Source organism: Prinia subflava, chromosome 1 (genome assembly GCF_021018805.1).
Source record: "Prinia subflava isolate CZ2003 ecotype Zambia chromosome 1, Cam_Psub_1.2, whole genome shotgun sequence".
NCBI lineage: Eukaryota > Metazoa > Chordata > Aves > Passeriformes > Cisticolidae > Prinia > Prinia subflava.
The window spans coordinates 25233072-25259087 of record NC_086247.1 but is presented as its reverse complement, the minus strand read 5'-3'; the positions used below and the strand labels follow the sequence as shown (position 1 = coordinate 25259087).

Below are 26016 nucleotides of genomic sequence, written 5' to 3'. Positions count from 1 at the left end.
CCCCCCTCCGCCCCCCCCCCCCCATATATATATCTTTTTAAATGTATTTGAAGTAGGATCTGTAAACTGAAAAATAATCAGATGAGACTAATCTTTGCATTTTGTCATATGCCTTCATTCAGTACCCCTGATGTCCATGATATAGAGCAGAGACACCAGGCTTTTAAATGTAGAATTCTGAAACTGTATAAAATACCGTGATAATACATGCAATATGTTGATTACAATAATCTGGAGATTTCAACCTAGCTCTAAAACCGTGCAAACATTGGCCCAACAAAAGCTGTGGGTCATAAATAATGGATTCCTTAAAATAAGGCAAGTGCAGCAGTAGCACTCTGTCCCTTTCACTGGTGTCAGTGACAAAAGGCATCAATTCACAGATCATAAGCTTTTGATTGACCCCACAAGGTTTCCAGAAAATAAGCAAAACACTTCTGAACTTCACCTGTATGGTCATTAGCATGAAATCTTGCAATCTCCAGAGTCAGAGATCAGAATAGGTGTTTTCCTATTCATTATTTATTGACAGTGCCATTGCAGAATAAACACTGACTTTGCAGGTGAGTCTTCTACCGTCTGTGTTGGCTCATGTGTCTGTAGGTGAACTCTGGCAGGTTGAAAGCTCTCTCACTGCAGCAGTCCTCAGAATGTGATTTCTCAGTGGCTCTAGCTTGTTTACCAGAGTGCCAGTTTATACCATGCCAGAGGATTAAGGAAATATGCCTCTGAGAGGCAGGGAAAGCACCTTGGGAAAGGGATCTCTTGAATCTTCCCAAAAGTGAATTGTCAAAGTTGGCCTGCAGACTCTCAAGATTGCCAATTAGTGGGTTAAACTTTTTACCGAGAAAAATTTTGGAGTTGTACCAAAGCAAAGAATGCCAAGTCCTTGATTTCAGCATTTTTTATCTAGGCCAGTATCTCCTAACCTGGGGCTGTAACATCCTGACATCTCATGAGGTCTTCAGCTAGCCCAGAGACTGCCCCAGAAGCTCTGCTCAGTGGCACCTGTGTCAGTGCCCAGGCTCTCCCCTCCACATGGACTGGCCAGAGAGGTCACAGCATGACAGGGTGACATCCCTTGTGTGACCTTCCTGGAGAAAAACAGCAACGTGCAGGAATCCCTTGGGGAAGCTCTATGAACCTTGACACCCAGAAGAGCCATGTCTGAGTGGCCCAAGGTGGCCATGTTTGAGCTACAGATTTACTGAATGAATTAGCAGAGCACATTTTCCAAACAGAAGCCAGAGGACAAATTCTCTGAGCTGTAGCATCCCTGATTTAGGCTCCCGAGTTACTCAGTGAATGGATTAGTAAGGCAAAACCTCCTTGCAATACATCCCATGACATCCCATGACACTGGGATTCCCACCACACTGCTGTTTGCTTCCTGACCATCTAGATCCACTGCAGACATCACCCTGCATCCTATTTCAGAGCCCAGGATCAGCCTGAGGTGAGATTCCCCATCCCACCCCCCTGGGTCCTTCAAGTGCTGCAGGGCTGGACTCTGTGCTCCAGATCCCCAAAATATTTCTGTAGAGGTAATCTAAACCTTCTCCCTGTTGGCCTTGGAATCACTTGCTTACTTGTGCTAAGCTTTTCCCACATAATAGATGCTCAATAGTGGCTCAAAATCCTTATTTCTGATTATATCAACATAAAGTACAGATCAGAGTCAATAAAAGTTTAGTGCATTTGCCCAGACTCTTTTAAATATTCACCCATGTCTGTGTTTTTCTGATACAGCCCCTTATGACTGAGACCTACTGGATATTATTAGCAAGCTCACATTGGCACACTGAAATTTGTTATTTTTGGCAGATCTTTCTTGATCTGATTCCAGCCTGTGTGTCATGTGCCAATAAATCATGTGGTTTTATCTTTTTTGCATCTGGTTCAGTCCCTCTATGTCTGTTGGGATGTGCCTCCCCACTATCTTTTTTTTCCCGTGTATGGGGCAATATCTTATAGCACGCAAGTACTCTGATACAAACCTTTTACAGCAAGTGTGGACTGCCAGCTCCTTGCAAAGGACAAGTCCCACAGCAGGTCCCCAGGAGCAGGTGAGCTGGGAAGAGGCCCCACCTTCACACTGCCTTCCCTTTAGGTTCTATAAAGGCAGATGGATTCAAAATTCCATAAAGGGCTGTCACAACACCCACAAGAGATTTAGAAACTGAGCTCCCATTGAAAATTGTGAGGGTCTGGATGGGGCTGTGTTTTGGCATTTGGCTTTCCCATGGCAGAAGTGACTGCTTCATTTTGAGCAGTCATTTCCTAGTCCCTGATGTACCTTCCTGGTGAATAAGCACTTTCTGCCACAGAGAATTCTTCTGTTTATTGCTTTCTCTTGTTGTTATCTCTTCTTCCTTTGCAAATTGTTGGTCTACAAGGGCAGAGATCTGTGTTCACAGAGTCCCAGACTCTAAACAATCTCACTGCCCTGGTAGTGTGCATGCTGCCAGCCCGGAGGTAGGCTGGACACTGTCTGAGTGGGCCAAGACAGTGCTGAGGGCTCGACTTTCCAAGTCACATCCTTCTAATATGAACCCCAGGATGAGCTGTAGCCAAGTGTGGTTTTGTTCTCTGCCATAAACTCTTACCTGTGGCTCTTCCAAGAGCCATAAGCCCTAGGGCTGCCATCCAGCCATGTAAGCTCCATCTGATGTGGCCCCTGCTATGAAAGACTGCTTTTTACCTGCTGAGAATGGCTTGCAATCCTAACAGGATGCCCAAAATAGGGGGCAGTGGCAGTGGTTTAGTTGTCCTCTAGCATTTTGTGGCATCTCTGTGAGACATCCTTCTCTACATCACTGTAATTTCCTTCACTGGCTGCAGTCTCACATTTGCCATTGTCTTTGTGCACACAGGCTCCAAATACATCTGTGCCCTTGTCCATTATTTGCTCAATACCTTCTGACTCTCTGAAGCCACCCTTCGACTCAGAGAGTGTGTGTGACCTTCCTCCTCTGTCAGATCTGCTGTTCTCTACTGAAGTCATCAGCTATCCAAAGCCTATCCTGCAGATTATACTGGTGTTTCTGCAGCAGGCTGGCTGGGGGATATCCCTTGGGCAAATTTTACACAGAAAAACATCTATTCAATACACAGGTGAATTTTATTGAAATAAATGTGAGAATGCAATTGTAACCTGAAGGAAGGCTCCTGCAAACCACTGTGTGAATCTGTTTCTAAATTTGCAAGTGCAAGGTGGGGAGACGCATTTTATTGTTTATATTTTCATCTTATTTATTTGTCTGCCAGTTGGGAGACAAAGGAGAACAGGTGACTGTGCCTGAAAAAGCTCTTCTTTTGAAAGATGCCAGAAAAGACAGACAAAAGCAAGCAAGTCTTCCAAAACAGCTTCTTAAATAACATTGCAAAGGCAAATACAGCTGAAGGTTGATTTCCCTGATGACTGCCTAGCTTCAGAGAAGTTTTTCTTTCATTACTCATCCTTCCCCTGTCACTTTGCCAGTGGCAAGGATTGAAGAATCTCTAACAGAGGTTTCTGCTCAGCTATTCTGTAGCACTTAAACCAGATAGTGTTTATCTGGCACTACAAGGGCAGTGAGGTGTGCCTAGGGCAGTGATGCTGAGGACACATGACACAGCCTTTAAAATAAAAGCTATTCTTGACACTTGGGGGAAAAAAACCCAAAACTGTCTAGGCAAATGCATCTTCAGTTTAACAGCACAGGGAGCACTTGTTCAGCGTTGGGTCTGAGCTTCATCTGAGCTCTGAGGAAGCATAAGGATGGCCACAGGCAGTGGAGCCCTCCCCAGCTGCTCTGGCAACACAGTTACACTCACAAAATCAGAGAAGTGCCCTGGAAAATCAGAGCTTTTTTTAGCAAAAGTAACTATATGAAGTCTGTAAGTACCAAACAGGTTCAAAAGTCCTTGTGTTTTGCCAGAAACAATCTTAGTGATTTGTCACTCAATGTCAGTAACATTCAGAATGTTTTTAAGAATAAGCAGCAATGAATCTAAAGGCAATGTCTTCTTCTAGATGACAAAAATCTAAAGAAAATGCCCAATCTGTTGGTGGACCAGTGATTTCCTGGATTGAGATAAAGCCAATGATCCCGACCAAAATAGATTTATTAAATATTTTATGTCATACCCCAGGTTGTTCTATGGGTAAATTCATACATTTATCTCAGGAAAGTTGCCAAAAGTCACCAGTTTCCTGAGTATGTGTATAACTTGCATGCAAATCAGCCTTCCCAGCAAAGGATAAAGCTGCAGAGGTGGTTTGATTAAGTAATTGATTGTATCTGTAAGAACCAAAGTAATCATAGCTGTTAGAACACAGCTCAATACACTCAATATTTGATATTCCTTCTCTGTAACCAGTGCTAAATGGCAAATGTATTTAGATTCTCAGCTAGGTAATCATTGCAGTTTTGTGCCATCTTGGTTTTTGGCTCTTGAAGATCTTGACATTTTGTTTTGATTGTAATGATGATCATCTCCAGATACAATCTGTCTTTTCATATTAAACATTTCAAAATGGTTTTGTTGAAACTGATACTTAATGTGTACAAATTTGAAACATCTTCAAGATATCTGAAGCCATACATTCCAGTCAAAGAAATTATGGAATAGCAAGTAAAAGAAGAAGGAATCTTCTCAGCTCTGCTCTTCAAATCTGCCTGCTGTAGTGCTGCATGCAGTTACAATGTTTAGATACTGCCTTAATAATAGATTCTTCACCATTGTAAAATGAAGTCACAATACACTGTTGTCATGGGTTAACACTGGCTAGATGCTAATGTACCCATGAATATATGTTTTTTCCTTAACAACTACTGTGGGATGTGATCAGGAACAGAGCAGAGCAGGCTTAAATCTTGAAAACAAAACAAAAATAAAACCTAAAACTTTATTACATTACATAAGAACAGAGACAGAAAACTCTTAAACACACACAGAGACAGAAATAAAAACTTCTCAGAACATTTCTTCTCCCAGTTTCCACCCCCCACACATTACTCTCCACAGACCAAACCTTTGGGTTTTAAATCAAACAATCACTACTCAAAAAAACCCTAATCTTGAATTCAGCAAGGGAGAGAAGAGTCTCTCTTGCACCACAGACTGCTCTTCAGAAAACACGGGTCCACCCCTTATGTGTTTCTATGTCACCCTTGGCACCGCCCGGAGAAGTCTGCCAGGGTGACTCTCTCTTTTTCTTATGTTTAGCGCTCTCACCGCTGTCCATAGGCTGAAGCTGCATACAGGGCTCTTTTAAGGATACTTGCATGCCAAGCTCTCCCCATTTTTCCCCTTGGGGCTGAGGGTTTCTTCTCTGAGGGCGGAGATCACCACACCCCTCTCTTCCTCTCTTCTCTGTTCGCTCCACTGCAGCAAGTTGAGCTGGCCACATCTACCTCAAAATGCAGTTTATGTTTAAAAGATACTCAAGTTCAGTCTATGGCTAACATTATGCAAGAAAAGTCTAGCTCAGAAAGCTACTCCTCTCATTCTTTGCCCATCCAGGATTTTTTCATCTTCTTTTATCATCTCGGTCTCAGGCTGTTTCTCTCTCTCTTCTGAAACTACCAGTCATGAGAATCAATGTCTAAGAAAAGTTTCTTTCTGCTAAGTAAGGGTTAACAGTTTCTAGCTCTCGGCAGGGCTGCAGGCTCAGGCACTCCCAGGCTGGGCAACTCCCACGTGGCTGGGCACCTTCTCCCGGAGTGGGGGGTGGTGAGCACACACGGAAGGCACTTCTACAGTTTTCCACCCCTCCATCCTGGATGGGCAGCTCAGCTCAAAGCTTGTTCACTCTCTTCCCCCTGGGGCTCCGGCTCACCTCAGCTCCGTGCGGTGGTTCTCTTCTAGCTCGGCCATGTGGTTCCCCTCCCTCACCCAGCCTTGAAAGCCAGGCAGGGGAGGCGTTGCCCCACTGAAGCCCGGATCTAAAAAGAGGCCGAACCCCCCTGGAGTCCTGCTTTTAACTCTTTGTGTCCTCAGAGGCGTGTCCGAACCTCTGAGTGACCAATCTAGGTGCCAGCAGAAAAGCTGATCACTGATTGGCCTGCCCACATCCCCCTGGAAAAATTCACCTCCCCCCGCAACCACGACAACTGTAGATTAGTCTGATGCTTAGGACATCTTACTCTTATCCTCTAGAGTTTTTTAGTGCCCTGTGAGGGATTCAGTATGTTACTGAAGGAAGAGAAAGAAACATGTGAACTTAAATATAGTGCTACCTAAAAAAGAATTATGAAGTGTTAGGCTATAGAAATATTCTTTATGCTTCATGCAAAGGCTCATTCAATTTAGATGAATTATTACTTGACTATAGTTTAATCTTTAAAATTTCTTATAAGAACAGGAAAAGGTGAATCTTTGTCAGACTTTTGTTATCTGATTATCACCCTTCCATCTACAATGTAAAGTTTCTACATTTAAGCTGAAGGCCTAGAGGCTTTTAATACTTTTTTCTTCTACTGCATGAAGTAAACAAGAAAAAAAGAATGAAATTAAGTAAATTTCCATTTCTTCATTGTTTCAGATGATGGAAAACTGTCCTTTGATGAATTCAAAGCCTACTTTGCTGATGGAGTGCTGAGTGGAGAAGAGCTGCATGGACTTTTTCGCACCATTGATACAGACAATACTGAGTAAGTGCCCCCTTCTCACAGCTCCAGTGCCACTTTCTGTACCTGAAAATGGAAAACAGACCTCAGGCTGATTTTAGGAAACAAGTTTATGTAGAAAGCTGCTTGAGGGAAGCCAGGCTGTGTCATATGGCTGTAAACTATGTAAGTGTTTTGAAAACTTGTGGAAATATTTGTATATTCCAATAGATGTGATTTGGGTACTGAGAACACAGGGTGGAAATTGGATGTTTTCTGTATTCCCCCACCATGGAAAGAAAAGAACCTGGGGCCTTCTTAAGGCTTAAATATCCTCAATTCTCAATTCCACTGGCTCATACTGAAGTGAATACTTGGAGCAGATGTTGAGAAGGAAATAAAATAAATGAAGCAATTATCTATAGCAAAGAGTTGAAAAAGCCATCCTGTCTGGTGGCATGGTACAATGGTGGTGCGATCCCTTGGGATATTCCCATCATGGTTGGGTTTACCAAGGCCACAGGGAAGTAAAATGACAGGATCTTCATGAGGTTCAGTAAGAAGTGCAAAGTCCTGCTTCTGGGGAGGAACAAACCCCAGTTTTTGTAGGAAATGGAATCAAATTAAATGTAGTTCAGCAGTAGAATTCACAAGATTTTAGTGTTTGTGCCAAAATAATGTCCTGAAGTAAGCAGAAGAAATGGTACTCAATCTGTTGGACTTGTGGGGAATAAAAAACCCTACAGGCTTTATAAGGTGATTAAGGGATGGGGTGATGGAGACACGGAGGGGGAATCACCACTCTGGAGGTATTTGGGGCATTTGGCAGTGCTGGGTTAACAGCTGGACCCAATGGTTTTAGAGGTCTGCTCTAACCCAAACAATTCTATGATTCTATGGTTTCATGCACCAATATTTGCTGGGGCTCACTCAGCTGGAATGCAGCTTGGCCGAAAAGGATAGTGGGTGAACACCAAGTTGAACATGTGATAACAATGTGCCCTTATGGTCAAGAAAGCAAATGAATGGTATGAATGACTCAGAGTCAAAAACTTATTTCAGAGCCAGACCCATCTGTACAGCTTTGGACTTCCTCATATGTACTACATATCTGTATAAGTGGTTTCATTTTACCATCATTCCATTTGTCTGCAAGCATCCTGATAAGGGCAGAAATTCTTGGTACTAAGCAAGATTTCTAAGAAAAAATACAGATACTCTACATCTATTTTCCCTTCCTTTTTATTAGTAAAGCTTTTTAAATTCCTGAATTATTATTATTATTATTAGTAGTAGTAGTAGTATTACACCATTTTCTATTTAACAGAGAATATATAAGTCTGAAAATAATGTAGAAAAGTGAGGATAACATTATGTTTTTCCTCCTGGCAGATAGGCACACTTGAAGAATCTGTGCAATTGTTGAATGCTGCTGCTATTAGCTGAAAGTAGGTAATTAAGCTGTCATAGCAGCCATCTGAGAGAGAGATCATTCTCACTGTCCAGAAAAAGCCTGGCAAAAATCTGGGCAGAAAAATCACAGAATATGTACTGTGAAAGGTTTAGTTTTCTTGTATTTCAGGGAATGGAGCAGGTGGAAGATTAAGACAAGCTACTAAATTACCTTTTGAACCAGAAGAAAGGGTGCTTTGTGTTGATGGATTAACATTTGTTACAGGAGGAGAACCTAGCTATGGTTAAGAAAACGTACTTGAAACTTGGATTTAAGACAGCAACAAGAAACTTTTTAAATGTTTTTTAAAGAGAGAGTCTTTAACTGATAAAAGGCTTTAGAGTGACTTTGCAGCTGGGAAGTATTCTACCAGGCTTGATATTTAACAGGCAAATACATTTTAAAGGCTTTCCCTTACCCCTTTGTAAGCTTTTGAGAAACCTGTCAGCAAGATATCACAGGCCAAATATCAGAGAGATACAGCAAAGAGAGACAGCTTGGCCAGTATAATATAATTTCCTTGTTAGCACGGCTTTCAAAAAAAAAAAATCACATGGAGCATGGAGCAGATATAATGAGGCAAAACTTTACTTACTGGCATTTCCTGAAAAGGGCAGGTTATGTAAAATGTCTCAAATTACTGAGCTAGCTAAGAAAAGTAGCAAAATGTTCATTGAACCTTGGGAAGTGTTTTAATGTAAGCATTAGGAGAATCATGTACATATCAAACAATACCCAAACCATCTATTTTTGGATATTTTCACTTCCAAATTAATCCAAGGGAATGAAATGGAAATGATGCAACACAGAGGTAGTTTATGGCTGGTTTTCAGTAGAGGAGGGCAAAGAATTCTGCTCAGTTTTGTAGCTAGTGAAAGATTTGCACAGATTTTGTCTCTCTTACCCAATTAAAATGCAGACACTGTCAAACTCTGGGCAAATCTTTTATCTTCTCTCTGCTTCATTTCACTATTTTCAAATTGCAGACTGTGCTCCCTATCCTAGAAATATTTTGTAAGCATTGAGATTATGCAATGATTTACACTACATGTAAATGCCTAGGACAGATGTTCAGGGAAGCATGTCACGATCCCTTAGTCATTTCGTGGAGTAGCTCAAGATTTCGTAACCAGCTTGTCCCAAGAGCAGACTTTGGGTTGTTTCCATCTGTGTCAAATCCTTTAGCTCTGCCGGCATTCAAAACCTCACTGTCTCTGTGTGCACAAGTCTTTGTACTTTAAAGCCTGAAGATGAAAAAGGAGATATGTCCTTGGGGTGATAGCCATGGACCACAAACTCAGGCAATTTGAATTCCCTTCTCAGCTATGTTGCAGCAATTTTTCAATAAAATAGTCAAAGCATGAAAGACTTACACTGGCTTAAAACTTCTAAGGGAACTAAATTAAACAGGTATTAAACCCCACTATTACACAGGCCCTAATATCAGTCTTGTTGAAGTGAGATTTAGATTATTAACTTTTAAAAAGACCAATCCAAGCTAATGTAACATGCTTGTCACAAAGCAGATAGGCTGTGGAGGACTGCTGAAATGAGTAATTGCCATTTCCAATGTGATAGCAGGGCAAATAACAGAGGGTTTAACTTCCCAGTAATTCAGGTTGTGTCTGCCTGACTGACTAGGAACTCTGGACCTTTGGTGTTTGAAGCAGTCAGGTGTTATCTTCTTACAAAGTAAAAGAAGAGCCAATTAGTGCATAATCAGCAGGAAAAACAAACAGATGAGTAAGAATTAGTTACTGTCACAAAGTTTTCAAGACATAGGTTGAATAGGAGTTTATTATGACAGAATGAATTTAAATGTACAATTTTTCGAGACCCTAAAGTACAGGTTGTTCATTCAGGAGAGATCATTGTTTTTACTGAAAATTTGCATTAGCAAAGGGTATTTCCTCAGTACTTAACTTGGACATATATTTTGGAGTTTATGAATGCACTTACACAGGTACTATTTTTAATTTCTATTTTTAAAAATCTACCTTACCTTTTTATAGCATTTGAAATATTAAATAAATACCACTAAAGACAAACTGTACAAATTGCCTACATTTTTAAACTTCCCTTCCTTTTCCCTTTGGATACAGCCAGAAACAAATGCATAAGACAACCAAATTAGATAATGTATCTATGCAAAGTGAAGTAGTGAAGTACTGTATCTATGGAAAAAGGAATTTATTTTTCCAGCTTTTATCACTGCTGTGATATTTTACCTTTATTGAAGGTAAGCTTTGATTAGGCCATGCAATGAGCATTCCTGACATATCATTTTTATCACATGACTGTTTTAGGGGGATAGCAGTTAACTATCCTTCTGTAAGTGAAGTTTCCAGCACTGCCATTACTTCAGAATGAAGGTAAAAGCCAATGAGGCATTTGACTTCCACTAAGAGTCGCTTCTATTTGTGCTTTCCAGGATCTCAGGAAACATTTGGGCAATCACACATCATTAAATGGCATAAAGAAGCAGTTACCAGAGGGTCCACGTTCAGATGCCCTCCCTCTGCCAGTGGAAGGAAAGATTTTGCATTGATGCAGAAGGGATCAGGTCCAAGCTGCTACAGCCACATCTCCAGGTTCTTGCTTCCTAGCATGCATTTGCTTCTACTGCAAAGTAGTGTCTTGTATTCAAAGACCCTTAAAAAAACCCCAACCAAACAAATATAGGCAAGAAATCAAGAGCAGTGGCTTAAGCTGAAGCTTACCTGGAGTTGGTACAGTGATTCTCCTCCTCTTTTTCATGATGGTTTAAGTGTTTTGCAGGTAGTCCCAATATAAACAGACCCTAAGCATCTGGGCAACATCTTAGATTCTTTTTAAGATATCAGGAGGCCAAGGTAGATCCCCACAGTTTCTTGAGTAGAAGCCAGGTCCCCAGAGTAAGACCAACATGAGTGCATGTCTGTGAGCAGGGAAGGGGCAAAAGGAAGAACTTATCTTTGTGTCCTGCTTTGACATATATTGGACATGACATCCATGTTATATGTCCATAATGTCAGTTTGGACCTGCTCAGTTCTTGTCCTAACACTTCAAAAAATCTCAATGTACTCTATTTGAAATGTGGGTTAACCTTTTAGGAGGTTTGTGAGGGTGAAGGAAACCCAGTGTGGTTCCTCACCCCTCTCTCCTTCCCCAATGTAAGCTCCAAGCTCCACAGTGCTCAGTGAGGCTCTGCAGGGCTGATGGCAGCAATGGGAAGGGTGCTGGAGCAAATCCAAGTGCTGCAAGACACCAAAAGACTTTCTCTGTGCTGACAAGGAGGGTCATGGAGAACATGGTCTGCAGGCTGTAGTAATTTTGGAGCTGAAGTAATTTCAGAACTGAAGACTCACATACTCTGCTGTCTCAGAGCATTCTGGTTATTAACTAAATGCAAAACATCCTTCATGTAAAATAGCGTTGAAGCACAGTTGAGGAAGCTCTGCAGAAATACAGCTGTTTTGTTTACATGTGTCATTGCATGAATAATTGTACTGAAAGTAAAGAAAGGTACCAGAAGCACATGGAGAGAAATATAGAGGAAAAGTTTGAAATTAGTGGTTTAAATAATGAAGACTGTTACAACTAATTTCTTTGGTAAATCATCTCCTACCTCATTTTAATGTCAACTCTGAGGAACTTGTGTTTCAGCAGAGCAAGAATCCTTGACATGGTTAATGGTTTAGGAAATGAGTCTTCACAAAAGCCATTACAAATGTAACCTCCCTTTTATTCTTATCCTTTACCCTTCCCTCCCCCTACTCATGACTTCCATGGAAATTGTTTTATCATAATGGCATCCTCTGGGAAAAGGTGTCAGAAGATAATGAGAATATTTGGCAAAGTTACAAACTAGGAGATATACAGAAGGTCTCAAGGGGATTTAGTCTGCAGCACTGCTGGAGAGATAGTGCAATAAGTGCTTCACCGATTACTGACTCACAGGAACCCGATTCCTGTGGGGAATCAGACTTAATTTTCTCTCTTTACTCATTGGTAAAATGAAGTCCTTAGTCAGGACCCTGGTTACAAGGCAGGAGGGAAGCTAGAACTGTTGAGGGCCTGGGCACAGGCAACCTCCCAAAGGTAGGGATGTCCCATTAAACCTTTGTGTGTGGCATAAGTTAAACTGTGGACCAGGCAGGGATGAGTTTGGTGAGGATCTGAGAGCCCTGGCCACCTGCAGCACTGAGTTTATGGCAGGCATTTGGGGAGTGTGTCCTGCTGCACGCACAGCAGATGTGGGGATGGGACAGGGCGTTATGGAGACACATCCACACCTGCATGCCTGTGTGTCAGCAGGGTGACTAAGGTCCCTCATGGGCAGGGAGGTCACTGGCACCTCAGACATGACACTGTTCACGTGGGCCTCAGCTCAGCTGCCCAGGCATTAGGCGTTTAAGATGCTCACATTTGAAAATAAGCCCAAGGTGGAAAGGATAGCACAGGGAGAGCAGTTGGGGGACAGGTGGTGGGAGAAATTCTAGAGCATTTGAAGCAACACTAGATGCCTGTATTATATCAAATGAGTTCTGAGATGCCTCTCAGCTGTCTATTAAACCCTCCCAACTCCACTGAATACACTGGGGCTCCTTTGCCTGGCAGGGGAGGTTGGACAGCCAGTGCACATATGCACATCTACATTTAGGACCCTTCCCCAAAGTGAATAAACCTTCCTCTCACCTGCCCAGGTCTTCGTTAGCAGAGGACTAGTTCCTCCCTTGGGTCAAAAGAGGAATGCTGAGATCATCTGCCCTAGCAGCAAACTCCAAAAGGTGACAATTGGGTGCTGAAAGTAAGAGGCTGGTTGGCAATCCTTGCAGCCCTGGGAACCCATGGGCCTGGAGCCCAGTGCTGTGCACTAAAACTAAAATGAAAGGCATGTTCATATGGACCAGAGGGCTTCCTATAAGGTTCTGCTTGTAAACTTAATAATGACAAATCCTCAGTAGTTTAAGGGTACTCTAAGTGTATTAATTATCTCTGCCTCTCCTTTGGTTTTAGTTGGAAGGCATATATTTCAGTCTCATGCTATTGCTGATCTTTCACAGTTCAATATAAGTACACAGCAAAAAATAATTAGCTTCTAAGTAAAACAGGGAAATAAAAAAAATATTAAGAACAATATGACATACAGACAGGATCTTTAATTAGGTGAACTGCAGGTGAGTCTTTTTTTTAAGGAATTTTTGAATGCAAATTTGCAAGAGGAAAATAAGATATTGGGTTTAAGCATTTTTAAAAAACTGGTTCTTTTAGATTAAATTAGAATTTCAGGCACATGGTGCAGCATTGGCATCAGAAAAGTGTGTTTGCTAATATTTAAGACATGCAATTCCATCTATTGGCTTTTACACAGATTTCTCAAGACCATAGCTATAGAAATCAATTTGGAAATGAAGCATATAGACAAAGGCAAGATACTGGCCAGAGTGAGCTGATTATACATTTTAGTATTTCACAACTGATCAAAACAAGTTCACCAAGAATGATTTACAAAATCCTGATGCTAACAGATCCTCTGGTCAGACAGACAAGCTGCAAACAGAATTTTGCTTGGAGATTTTCCATATGAGTGGTTATTTTTAATGGGAAATTCAGTTTTCTGCAAAAACAAATGGCAACCCCTCTCAGAAAATAATCAAACAGTAATGACTATTTTCAGTTGCCTTCAACTAAATGGAGCTGACTGAAAGTTCTTCATTTCAGTCCTGCAGTAGATAACACTGGCTTCCCTGCAGTAAGCTCGTTGCTTAATGGCAGGTGCGGTTTGGAGGCCTGGTCCCTTCCATGATCTGGCTTTCCCAGGGAACTGCAAGAGTTTTAGTACCACTCAAAAATCACAAAGAGAGGTTTTCAAATGACATCAGATAGCTCTGAGGATTCTTAGATGAGTCCCACCAGGCCCCACAGATTTTTAGGGATCCAGCTGAAGCAGCAGATCCCACACAATTTCAGTGTCTACTGGGAGTCAAACATTCTCACAGCCACAGTCCTCTAGCTCAGGGCAGTGGGACCCCTTGGTCCATCATCTGTGTTGAAGGCAGGGCAAAGAATGCATTAAACACCTCTGCCTTGTTCATGCCCCTGTATGTGAGGTGCCCATCCTCATCCTGTAACTGGCTGATGTTATTTCTGTGCTACTTTTTACCATTAATATATTTTAAATCACTTTTTATTTTCTCACACATTTCTGGACAGCATCAACTCCAGTTGATATGTATGAATTTTTGCCCTACACCAGCAAGCTGCATCCCTGCATTCTTCCAGCTCACCTGACCTTGCTAACACTGGGCACACACTTTCCTTTCCAAAAGAAGATCCCTGTTCAGCAAAGCTGACCTTCTGTCTTGTTTGCTTGATTGCTGACATTTTGGAATTGCCTGCTCCTGTGCATTTCCAAGGAGTGTAAGAAAGCAAAGTAAACATCTTATTTTGTCTAAAAATAAATAATCTCAGGGTTTGGGGTTTTTTAAAAAAATCATTTTGTGACAAAACCAGAAATAGCAACGTTATCCCCTTCTATGTGGTGAAAACTCTGAAATTTGCTCTCTGTGTCAAAAGAGCCACCGTGGTGCTGCATCTCATTTCCTCATGTAGCTTTGTGTCGTTCATTCTCTGCAAAAAAAAATCATAGCTCTGCAGCCCTTGTACAGTGCTCACAAATGTTGGCATACAGCACAAGTTTTAATAGCATTATGAAGCCTCTTTTAGCAACACAAAGGTTGTTGTAGCTGGGATGATTAAGGTGACTTGTCAGCTATGTAGTCATGGCATGCCTGTGAATCACTGCTGAATGCAAAGGACTAGAGAGTTGTTTTTTTCAGATGAGTTCTTAGTCAGGGAAAAATACCCTTTTATTCTCTCATTCAGTCCTGCCACAGGCAGAGCAGTAAGTGATGATTCTGAAGTCATCACTTAGCCTGGAGCTAAGCAAACTAGGCAATTATTATTGAAGCAAAATGTGGGATAGCGAAAGGGCTGTGACCCTGCTGCCCATGTCAGAGCCCAGAGAGCCGAGCTGGCTGCTGCCCTTGGGAGCCCAGAGGATGCACAGTCCAGATGGATCTGGGGTTGAAGAGCAGCAGTGTCCTCGGGGCAGCAGGGAGTTTGTCTCCCCAGGGACAGAAGCTTTGTCCCACGTCTGCCCCCTCTCCCTCCTCTCCCTTGTCTGTGGCCAGAGGCCAACACCTGAGCTTCTTGCAGCACTGCTTCCTTCTGTAAGCAGTTTGGCCTCCACTGTAAGAAGCCTTGAGCAAACCTGAACAAAAGGTGTTGTTTGCTGTTGCAAAGGAACTGTGAGGCAGAAAATCCTTAAAATGGAAGTGTACACATAGGTCTCCTTTGCAAAACACCCTCAGTAGTGTTGCAGCAGCTACTTCATTCTGCTGACTTAAAGTGAGGTGGTACATAGGCTTTCTTGTTGCTAAGACCTCACAGCTTTTGGCTGAGATTGTCCATGGATGCCTATTCAACTACCCTTGCATAATTTAAGTAACCCTTAATTCCTTTTACTCACAAATGATATGCTTCTACTTAACAACAGGTGATACTGGCTTCAAACTTTCATTCCTAAAACCAAATTTAGCAAAAGGACACACAAAAGGGACTGAAAAGATAATTCAAGCTTTTGAAATAAATCCTTCTGATATCTGAGAACGAGGCGAGAGCTGAAGAAGAAAGTGTTATTCTTCTCCAGCTGTAATTCGTGGCAAAGGTCTTCCTAAACTAAGTTAGTTCATGAAGTCTTTCATATAGTATTGGACTCTTCAAAAAAGTAACTGCTTTATATTTCAGACTCCATGCTCTGTAACATATTGCCTCTTCTTGTGGTCCAGGGAAAATATGTAGATCTTCTGCTGGTTCCTCCTCCTAGAGGCGCCTTTTGTACCACAGAACACTGTGGGTCAGGTCAGTGGATGGATCCATGGACCCACAGCAGTGGACAATTGGAATGGCTTTAACCTTCTCTCCTCCCTGGCTGCCCCCAGTCCACAGCTACCTGTAGTGGGCAGAACAAGAGCACAGCTGCTTTGCAATTCTACACTTTGGATCACTTCCAGAGGAGTCACAAATAAACACTTTTGCCACCATTCATTCAAGTGAATTTGCTTATTTTTCTGTCACAGACCAATAGATACGATCAACTTTTCAGTGATCAGGACTGCTCAGTGACCAGTCCTTTAAAAATAGCTCATGTTTTTTAGCTAGAGAGCATTTTAGATATGGACAGGTAGAAGGACTGCATCTAGTAGTCAGAAAGCAAATGGAGAATTATCATTCTGACATGATGTGAATGCATTTGCCTCACTCTATGCCTTGGTTGCTTATCATAAGTGGAGGGCTGGTGCCTGGATGTGAGTCATCCAGCAAATATTGTTAATAACATGTTCAGCATTGCCAGATTATAGGTCTGAGCAGAAGCATCCTTGGCATATGTACCCACTGAAATGAGGAACAGGTGCCTGCTGTAAATCCAAGTACGGAGCTACAGAAACAGCCCTCTGGTGTGCACCTCACTCCTGGACTATTAAACACTTGCCAAACTTCTTTAATTATTTCTGTAGCATCTTGCAGGGAGCTCAAAATTGTTTGTATTCAGCAAAAGAATTCCTAGGTTTGTTCACAACTGTTTTTGAAGAGGCCTGTCATTATTTCTGAGAGAACAAAATAACCACTGACACAAAATTATAGCTTCCCTTCCTAGATCAGCATCCCCTTCAAACAGGATGCCAAGAACGATGAAGCCTCCAAGGGCATTTATAACAGAAGGAAATACTGAGTATGCTAGACAGAAACCCTTGTTCTTTATGTCTTTTCTGTGTTTTTTCACAGGCTGCACAAAATGTTTTGGATAATGTTATCTGGTTATTCAGTTGTCCAATTCTAACTGAAAATGAATTCAGCACCTGAATACTTTTCCATTTTCACTGGTAGTCCATTTGCAGCTGTGCCACTACTTTCACTAGTACAAACAGCCTGTTGAAAACAGGGATGCTGAAAGCCTCTGAGCCACTCCCTGTGTCACTAACATGGTGCTGAGGATGTTGCAAAAGAAGATAGACCAGAATAGATTTAAATATAAAATTTTAAAAGAGGAGCATGGTTTTGACTGGCTAACAATGTGAAAGGCTGTTTTAAACATAGTTGTCAAGCTGTGCATTAAGAAATGCAGAACTGTCTTTTGCATTGAGTCATTAGGGCAGATGATGTGAAGGAGCAGAAAATGCAGGACAATGAAAGAAGTGCAGGCATTATAACAGCAAACTCCTGTCATTAACCACATCATGGCCTGTCAAGGCTCTTTGACTCAGACAATTTTTCAGCTTTCAGGGTTTCAGTTTGCATTTAAGAGGTGAACATCTGGGCTGTTCCAAAATGACTGCTGAACTGCTGGCCAGACACATTTGGTCATAGATCCTGTAGTGATCTGTGGTAAACAGCCTTAGGGAGTTGCAGACCCTTTTCCCTATGCAAAATCAGAGTTTGTTTACTTAAGAGTTGAGTTTCACAGCTTCAGCACCTGTTCTTACAAACTGTGAATTCCTTTATACTGCCACCAAGGTCATTGGAGAAATCAGGTACAAGTCTCATTTGCAGCCATCTAACTCAGCCTGTTCAAATGCAGATAAAAATCACCTTCAATTAACAAACGTTGTGTGAAAATCTCATTTACATTATCAATTTAATGTGTTCAGAAGATTTTATAGCCCTGAGTAAGCAAGTTTGTGATAATCCAGGATCCTGCAAATTCTATCAGTTTCTCTCCCTTGTGAAATAAAAGCCAGATGTATGGAAGTTAGCAGGGGAGAAAGTGATTTTAAGATATTACTGTGTCATCATTTTATTAAAAGGTCAATTTTAAAATTCTATTAAAAGATAAATGAAAAAATACTAAGTGCAATCACCCATTCAATATTCACCCCTCAGAATAATTCAAGGAGTACATTCATGCTTGTAAAAGTCTTTAATAATCTGTTTCTTTTCCTCCTTGGAAGAAAGGCAATATGCTAACTTTCAGTAATGAGCTGTAGATCAAATGTTCTTATTTTTTTACGATTAAGGCCTTGCTTATGAGAGAAAATAGCACTTTAAAGTTGCTCAAGATGAAATCTGCTTCAAGCAAACAGGTTTGAACTGAATAGAATACTTCCCTGCATTTATGCATTTATATAGTATTGGCATGGGAATATGGCAGTACATCTATACTTTTCACATCACTAATTTTGCCAAAGTTAGTAGTAGTGAAATGGTCTTGCATGGCCGGAAACTCTTAGGAATGATGTGAGCTCATGGGCTGTGTCTGGTTTTATCCTCCTTCTGTACTGTCTCTCCCACACTCTTGCACAGCATGGACTGCAAACAGGAGAAAATTACTGGGTTTTTTCTTCTCTAGCATGAAAGGCCAAGCTCTCTGAGCCTTGCTGTCCAGCATGACAGCCACAGAAGAAAGGTGGAGGAAAAAAAAAACAAATCAAACTTTTCTGATGTTTAGATGGATTCCTGACAGGGCTGGGACCAAACGTGTAAGGCCTGAGGAGCAGTGATGCAGGGTGATGCACAGAGGCTGAACTTCAGAGTGAGTTTGCAGTGAGTAGGAAGGTGCCAGTGGGAACGTGCTCAGGAGCAGAGGCTGCCCTGCAGCCAGCTTCAGAAAGGCTGCAGCATCTGCCCTGAGGCAGCAGAGCAGGGCCAGCAAGAGGCAGGCACTTGCATCTCCTGCTGCTGCCCAAGCAGGGGGGCTTCATATCCCAGTCAGACTAATATTTGAGTTGCACTATTTACCAATACAACAAAAAAAAATTACTAACCTCGCTAACCTTTTATACTCTTATCTTTCCAGCAATCTTGACACAGAAGAGCTCTGTGGTAAGTTCTTATTCAGGAAAAAACATAATCTATGCCTGCAGCAACCCTGTGCAAATAAACATGCCATGTGATTTTTTTTTTCTGTTTAATCTTTGTAGCTCAAATAGAAAATAATTTCCACTCAGAGAACTCCTGGGAAAATACAGATGGCTTATAATCTTTTCAGACTCTGTCATTCCCCTATGTGCAGAATTTACTTTGAAAATATTTTTCTTAAACAGTATTTCACACTCTCTGAGATTCAAGATCTGTTCTGATATAAAGATAGATAGATAGATAGATAGATAGATAGATAGATAGATAGATAGATAGAGATAGATAGATAGATAGATAGATAGATAGATAGATAGATAGATAGATAGATAGATAGATAGATAGACAGACAGATGACTTTTATTTCCCTTTGGTGTGAGACATTTTTTCTAGTTAGTTTCTCACTTTAATGCTTGTCATATACCCCTCTAAAGGAAAATTCATTACTTTCCTCCTACTTTAGCCAAGGAGAACAGCAAGTTTGAGAAGTTCTATGATCCTTTGTCACAATAAAACTTCTGCCAGGCCTAGATTTTGGGCCAATTACCCATTTCTGTACCACATTCTGAGCTGTGAGTCATTTCCCCAACACCCTGTTGGCTCTCCAGCTCATCTTACAGCACCTGATTTAGGAGTGCTTCTTGCACCAGAAAACAATTTACAAACGTTTTTGCAAGTTCTCCCACAAAATGTCAGAAAAAAAAATTCATACTTGTCAACACCAGCCAATTTGTGAGGGAAAGATGGCAGCCTGAGAAGTGTTCCAATGGTCAACAGTGCTGAAGACCTTTAAAAGCTGAACATATTGTCAAGTTGAATACCAGCTCGTTTACTCACCCACAGGGTAACATGGCCAAGAACCCACTAAAAGACATCTCACCTTGTGGTTTATACATATAGGAAAAGAGGCTTATCTGAAGTGAACTGTGCTGTGACAACTTCTGCTGGTTGAGCATCTGACCAAAACTGTGTAAATCTGGCTGAGGAAGAGAGGTGGTTTTGTTCCACAGGGGATTTACTGCATGGGTGTTGCACTGGAGGCATACAGGCTTGCTTGCTGAGGGGGTGTCAGTCCAGCACTGACTCTGTCTGCTGTCTGTTTTAATTAAACACAGACTGCTTCAAATGCCTTTTAAGTCTTTCAGATGTTGCCACTAGGATATCTCATCCGGGATTCTGGTACTGAGCTTATTCAACACATGTTTAAGCCAGTGATTATACAGCTCTGACTTATATCAGTTCACCTCACAAATGAAGCTAAAAAACATTCCGGATACTAGTTCATAATATGTTTTCATCCTAATTAGTTTCATTCAACCTCTCAGCAATACCAGGTCATGTCACAGTGCTCCTGGTAACTTACGTTTTTATGATTCCACTGAGAAGCTCATGCTGACCTCTTAAAAGCCCCAGAGGCTTGCTATTTATTATTTCAAAAAGCTATCTAATCTTGTTGTTCCTGTCTGCCGTTTAGATGCTCATTTTTGTGCTCTTCCAGGTGATCTGATGTCTAAATGCTTTTTCTAACACAGTCTCTAAGCATTAATGTCATTTTATTTATTTATTTTTCACACTTTTTCCTTCCTGTTCTTCCCTCTATTGTATTTCACCACATCAACTAAATGGGAACTCTGTTCATGATTTCCCAGGTTTGCTTCCTCTTTTTGCTGTAATTCCTCTGATTTTACATGAGCTCTTTCTGTTAAAAAAACCCTTTGCTTTGAGAAGCTACACAAGGACATCCTGTGACTTATTATTTCCATGATTTTAATTTAAATGAATTTTGCATGCATCGTATTTGTTGAAAATACCACAGCAGCTGGGAATAGAAGCTTATCTGGCCAACTCATGGTCTCTTCATTTCTCAGAAAACAACTGCCCTCAACCAACCCTGCCTCACAACAGCCCCCACTTGATATTATCTACTCTAAGGGCTTTACCAGAATTATTAATTTTTGTATCAATATAATCAAATTCACCATATACATATGAAAACTTAATTTCCTGCTAGTGACTGTAGACTTTTAGACTGAAAATTCAGTTTATAAAGGAGATGTAAATGTGTTGAAAATGTTTGTTTCAGCTGTCAAATTGATATTTACATTTTTTGTAAATTTTGCAACTCATTTATTGAAAGAAAACCTTTTGAAATACTGGTTTAGGTATTTTAAGTACATGAGGAATGGTTTGGCCTAGAAAAAGTACAAAATTTAAAAAGAAAAATATTCTTTTCATTATAATTCCTTTCCATTTTGTATTTAGATATTTAATAATGCAGTAACTGAATTCAGGCTTGATAAAGCTGATATTCAATGAAATACTGGCTTTCCAGGCCATTTGTAGGTGATGTGGGATTTTGTCTTCTTTCAGATTATTTTTCAAAGCACTTAGGAGAATATGAAAATGTTTTATCTGTCTTGGAAGACTTAAACATAAGCATACTGAAGGCAATGGACAAGACAAAGAAAGTAAGTAAAAATTGTGACATGTTATTTACGTTGTATATTTTGTTTGTTTGGAGTATTTTTGGTAGTTTTCTTATCTGATTTTACTAATTCATATTTAAGTTCTTCCATATAGACATGTTTGTAGCAAAATCCAGTAAGGAAAGGCTTGTCAAAATGGTTGTATACGAAATATTTGAAGTCCTGTCTGCAAACTGTTGCAGTTTGGATATAGCCAAATTTGTCTTTGTGAATGAAGAACGTTCTCTGTATTGTTGTAGGAAGAGGGTTCTATGTCACCTGCCAAACCTGGGTAAGTATCAGCACCAACATTTGGAAATAGACCAAATTCGAAAAAATAACCTTGTGGGTTGAGCAAAACCTCCTGAAGATTTCATTTCCATTTGAGGCATTTTAAACAAAAGCAGTGGCTGCAGAGCCTGCCAAGAGGAGGTGTTAGGGCTGTTGCCCACCACAGCACAGCAAGGGAGCCAGGAGAAGTTTCTCAGGGGAAGAAGGTTGGTTTCTCCACCCTCACATCTGACCAGGAGTGTGGCTGTGCTGCTGGACATGCCTGGCACTCAGTTCATTATGGCTGCACCTGCTCCTGTGTTCAGAACACATCCCAGCTCTGCATCTGACCAAAAGTGTCTCAATACATTGGGTGATTCACTCCTCCTCCCTGGCTGAACATCATAAATATCCTGTGCAAGGAACAGCTTCAAAAGGGGAGGGAAAGCACAGACCAGGGAAGTGAACCCAGATCCTCCAAACCCAGCCACAGATCCACACCAGGCTAGTCATCAAAACCAGAAATTCAGCCAAAATTATTCAGTGAGATCCCATGGAGTCAAAAAACCCTGGGTTTTTTTCCAGTCAATCAGTGGCGAGATCAATGTGTAGAAAGCTGTGCTTCTTTAGTGAAGCTGTTATCTTTGGATGTTTGAAGGAGTAAAGTACTCATATATTTTACATAACCTGCAAAAATAAAAGCCCAAAAGTGCAGCTTATTTATTTAGAGCTTGAGCCAGGAAGCTGAATGTCTCTTCATTCGTGCTGTGGATCTTCCACTCCTAATGAAGTGAATGGGTGCTGAATGGGTGCTGAATGGGTGCTGAATGGGTGCTGACTCACTGTCTTGTCAAGCTGGATATTAAAAAGCAACAGATTGGTTCATTTTAGCTATGCATAACTTTTTAAAAAAAAGTTTTATACAGATGACTATTTTAAAAAATAGTCATCTGTATAAAATACTGCTGCTGAAGGGCAGGATGTCATCTCCTAACAACTGGAAGTAAATGAAAGACAGCATTTAAGAGTTTCTTCAGAAGTTAATTACAAGGAGGAGTCCCAGCAGAGGAGTGAGATTATAAAATATATGTACTGGCCTGACTAGAAATATGGATAAGAAAATCTGCAATATTATTGTTTCATTTGTCTTCTTGAAGAATCCATCTAAAATATAACCAAACCACAATTTCTTTGAATTTTCTTTTCTTAACTGAAGGATCAAGCCTAATGGGATTTCTGTCTTTCAGGAATGCTTCAGCTGACTATTTGTTAGAGATGGCAGAAAATACACAAGGCTAACACTGGAAAAGCACTTTTAATTCCATTTAGTAGAAACTGTTTGTGAACACAGTCAAATAAAAAAGATGTCCTCAAATATTCTAAAATAGAGCTTTCTCCCAAGGATAAGCTCAGCCACCACAGCTTTGTATATGGAAATTAAATTTTCAATTCAAAATTTGGATTGTTTTCAACAGGAGTTCAGTTCTCAGGAAACAGGTTATTTGACCTCATTACCTGATAAATCATTGAAGTGCAAATATTACAATTTCTATCTTAAATAGTTCCAAGTTATACTTAAGTTTGTGGTCTCAAATCTGGACTACAGCAATCTAAAATCAGAGCTGGAGGTGCAGGAAAAGTTGGTTAGCACACTGAGATAGCATAATAAATGATGTTCCTCACCAGTACCACACAAGATGCTCATAGCTCGAGCTGACTCCCTGCTCATGCACACAGGTGCTCAGAAATGGTTGGTCTGGTGTTAAGTGGCCATTGTCATGCATCTCAGGCAAGACTTGGATTTCCTCTCCCAGTGTAGCATAAAACTGTCACCATTCTGCCACTGCAGCCACTGAGTCCCTTGAACAGTCACTGAGTAGTAGCAGCATTTATTACTGTCTAAGTGATGTCCTAGGTGGAAAATTCATATATAGAAAAGAAGTCAGGAATTGAAGACCTACACTGTGAGACCCAGGAGCACACGGTGTATCCACAGTGGCTGAGTCAGTGTCCAATGACCCAGACCAAATTTCCAAGGACTAAATTGTCCTATTAAAAACCAAGAGTAAAGACTGCGGAGATTGAATCTGAACTCTACCCTGCAAAACATGGGACTGATAACAGTCCCAGTCCTCAGAGCTGCCATGAGCTTTCCATCCCCTCCAACTTTGTGGATTGAACAAAACCCTGCACCTCTAACTATCAGTCTCTGCTAAACTTCTCCAGAGTGTGTTCCACTTCAGGCGGAGAGCTCATTCCTCTTAAATATTTAGCAGGGAAAGGAGCAATTTGGTACCTTATTGATTTATTTGTTTTAGAATCAGACATAAAACCACCACTCAGTCTTTCCTATAGAAAATCCCTATCAGTTAAAGTTGCCCATATTCAGTAAGTACTTTGCACAAGAGGCAGCTGCAGAATTTAAGCCCTAGAAAAATTCTTCAGCTCCAGTTTTCAAGGAAACCCTTGAGAAGGAAGATGTGTCAGTCTTCAATGAAAAGCATGGATTGGCATGTCTGAAAAATCTAGACCCCTAATCACAGGGTGCAATCCTTCAGGAACAGGCTGCTTCAGCATGGGTACACTGCAGGGTCATGTCCTGCCAGCAAACCTGCTCCAGCATGGGCTACTCTCCATGGGGCCACAGGTCCCACCTGTGCAGGCTTCCCACAGGATCACAGCATCCTCTGGGCACATCCACCTGCTCAGGTGTGGGTCTCCTCCAGGGGCTGCAGGTGAATCTCTGCTCCATTGTGGACATCCAGGGGCTGCAGGGGCACAGCTGCTTCACCACTGTCTGCCCAGGGGCTGCAAGGGAATTCAGCTCCCGTGCCTGGAGCACCTCTTGCCCCTCCTTCTGTGCTGACCTGGGTGTCTGCATAGCTCTTTCTCTCACAGATTCCCACTCCTCTCTTCTCTGCCTGTAATTTGCTTCTCTACAGTAACTTGTTCCAGAGGCAGCACCAGCAGCCCTGATGGGCTCAGCCTTGGCCAGTGGCAGGTCCAACCTGAAGCTGGCTGGATTTGGCTCTATTGTTTATATGGGCAGCCCCTCACAAAAATGTCCCTGCAGTTCCTCCATCTCCCCTCCCCAAACCTTGCCAAACAAACTGAATACAATATCCCACCAAGAGCAAGTGGGACTTGGCTTGGCTATGGACTCCTGAATTTAAATCAAAGTCAACCAAATTGTCCCCATTACTCCAAATGATTTCCACGTATAGATCTTTTTCCCCAACAGATTAGCAGAAGCCTTGCTCCTGCAAGGCAGTTTCAGCCTGATTTCTGTGTACTTTATTGCCCTCTGTAGTTCAAAAGAGCTGTCAGCACACCTTTCTTGAACAGAGTTTTCTCCAGCCTTCCAGTCCTCTGCTATTTGAAAGTGAAAACAGAAATGTGGCAGAAAACATTCCAGAGTGTGATGGGAAGGTGATAAGCTAAAACTGCAGAGAAATAGATTTCCCCAAGAACATATTTCAGCAGGGAAAAGACTGAGTTGCATTTGCAAGCAATATTCTTCAATACAAACCCCATCTAATCAGAAGATGGTTGGGGAGCTACCAGTTTGGGTAGTGGTTTCCCTGTATTATATCCTTCTAGCAGGAAGGAAAACCATCTGAGGAATTTTAGAGGGACTTGTAGCATTTGATATTTGATAATTTCTCTCCTTAGAATGGAGAGTCTATGTGAGCTGCTTATACTCACACAGAGGGGTGAGGACAGGTTAATTTTTGGTGTCCCTTGGTTTTCTTGCTCCTGCCAAGTTGAAATTTTCCAGATCAAAGTACTATTTGGATAGCTCTGTTTCTTGCATTTCTTCTTCATCCTATATACAGAAAGCAGTAAAAATCAAACACTCAGCAAAACTTTACAAATGCATTCTTTAGGCCTTTTTTTCTGAGATCTTTTATAAAGCATATATAGTTAAAATACTTAATCTTTTTTATTACCCACATGAACATAACACTTTCACCAAGCTGCATTTTTATTACATTTTCTAGCTTGCAGTCACATATAGATATAATTAAGAAACATTTTGCAACCCACAGCTCTGAAAATAAAATATGTCACTGAGTAATGATGTAGATAGGTGAAACAGACCATTTGTTTAAGTGCTCGGCATCTCAGTTCTATTGATTTGTGAGTATTGAAAATTAGAAACTATGAGATTAAAGAATATGTGTTCCCTAAGTTACCAAGCTGTAAGATTATTGCTGTTTGTCAGCTGTTCAGTAAGAATAAGTTTTACTCTATCATTTTGATTTCTGGTGTTGCTATAGTTTATTGCAAATGCAACCTTCTGCTGCTGGTGAGCTATTTTGTACTCAATAACCTAGC

General features: G+C 41.1%; 1 protein-coding gene across 5 annotated transcripts in view; it reads left to right on the top strand.

Moving 5' to 3' along the window:
- The window catches only part of NECAB1 (N-terminal EF-hand calcium binding protein 1), a 56171-nt gene that overhangs the window by 7661 nt on the left and 22494 nt on the right, over positions 1-26016 (top strand). For 2 of the 5 annotated variants that reach the window (XM_063391390.1, XM_063391399.1), the window contains exons 3-6: positions 6530-6638; positions 10478-10637; positions 18885-18910; positions 21314-21411. In XM_063391390.1, the coding sequence (XP_063247460.1) occupies positions 6602-6638; positions 10478-10637; positions 18885-18910; positions 21314-21411 (321 nt within the window). In that variant the 5' untranslated portion in view covers positions 6530-6601. The remainder of the gene's footprint in view (positions 1-6529; positions 6639-10477; positions 10638-18884; positions 18911-21313; positions 21412-26016) is intronic. The other 3 variants (XM_063391418.1, XM_063391410.1, XM_063391427.1) reach the window with 2 other exon arrangements.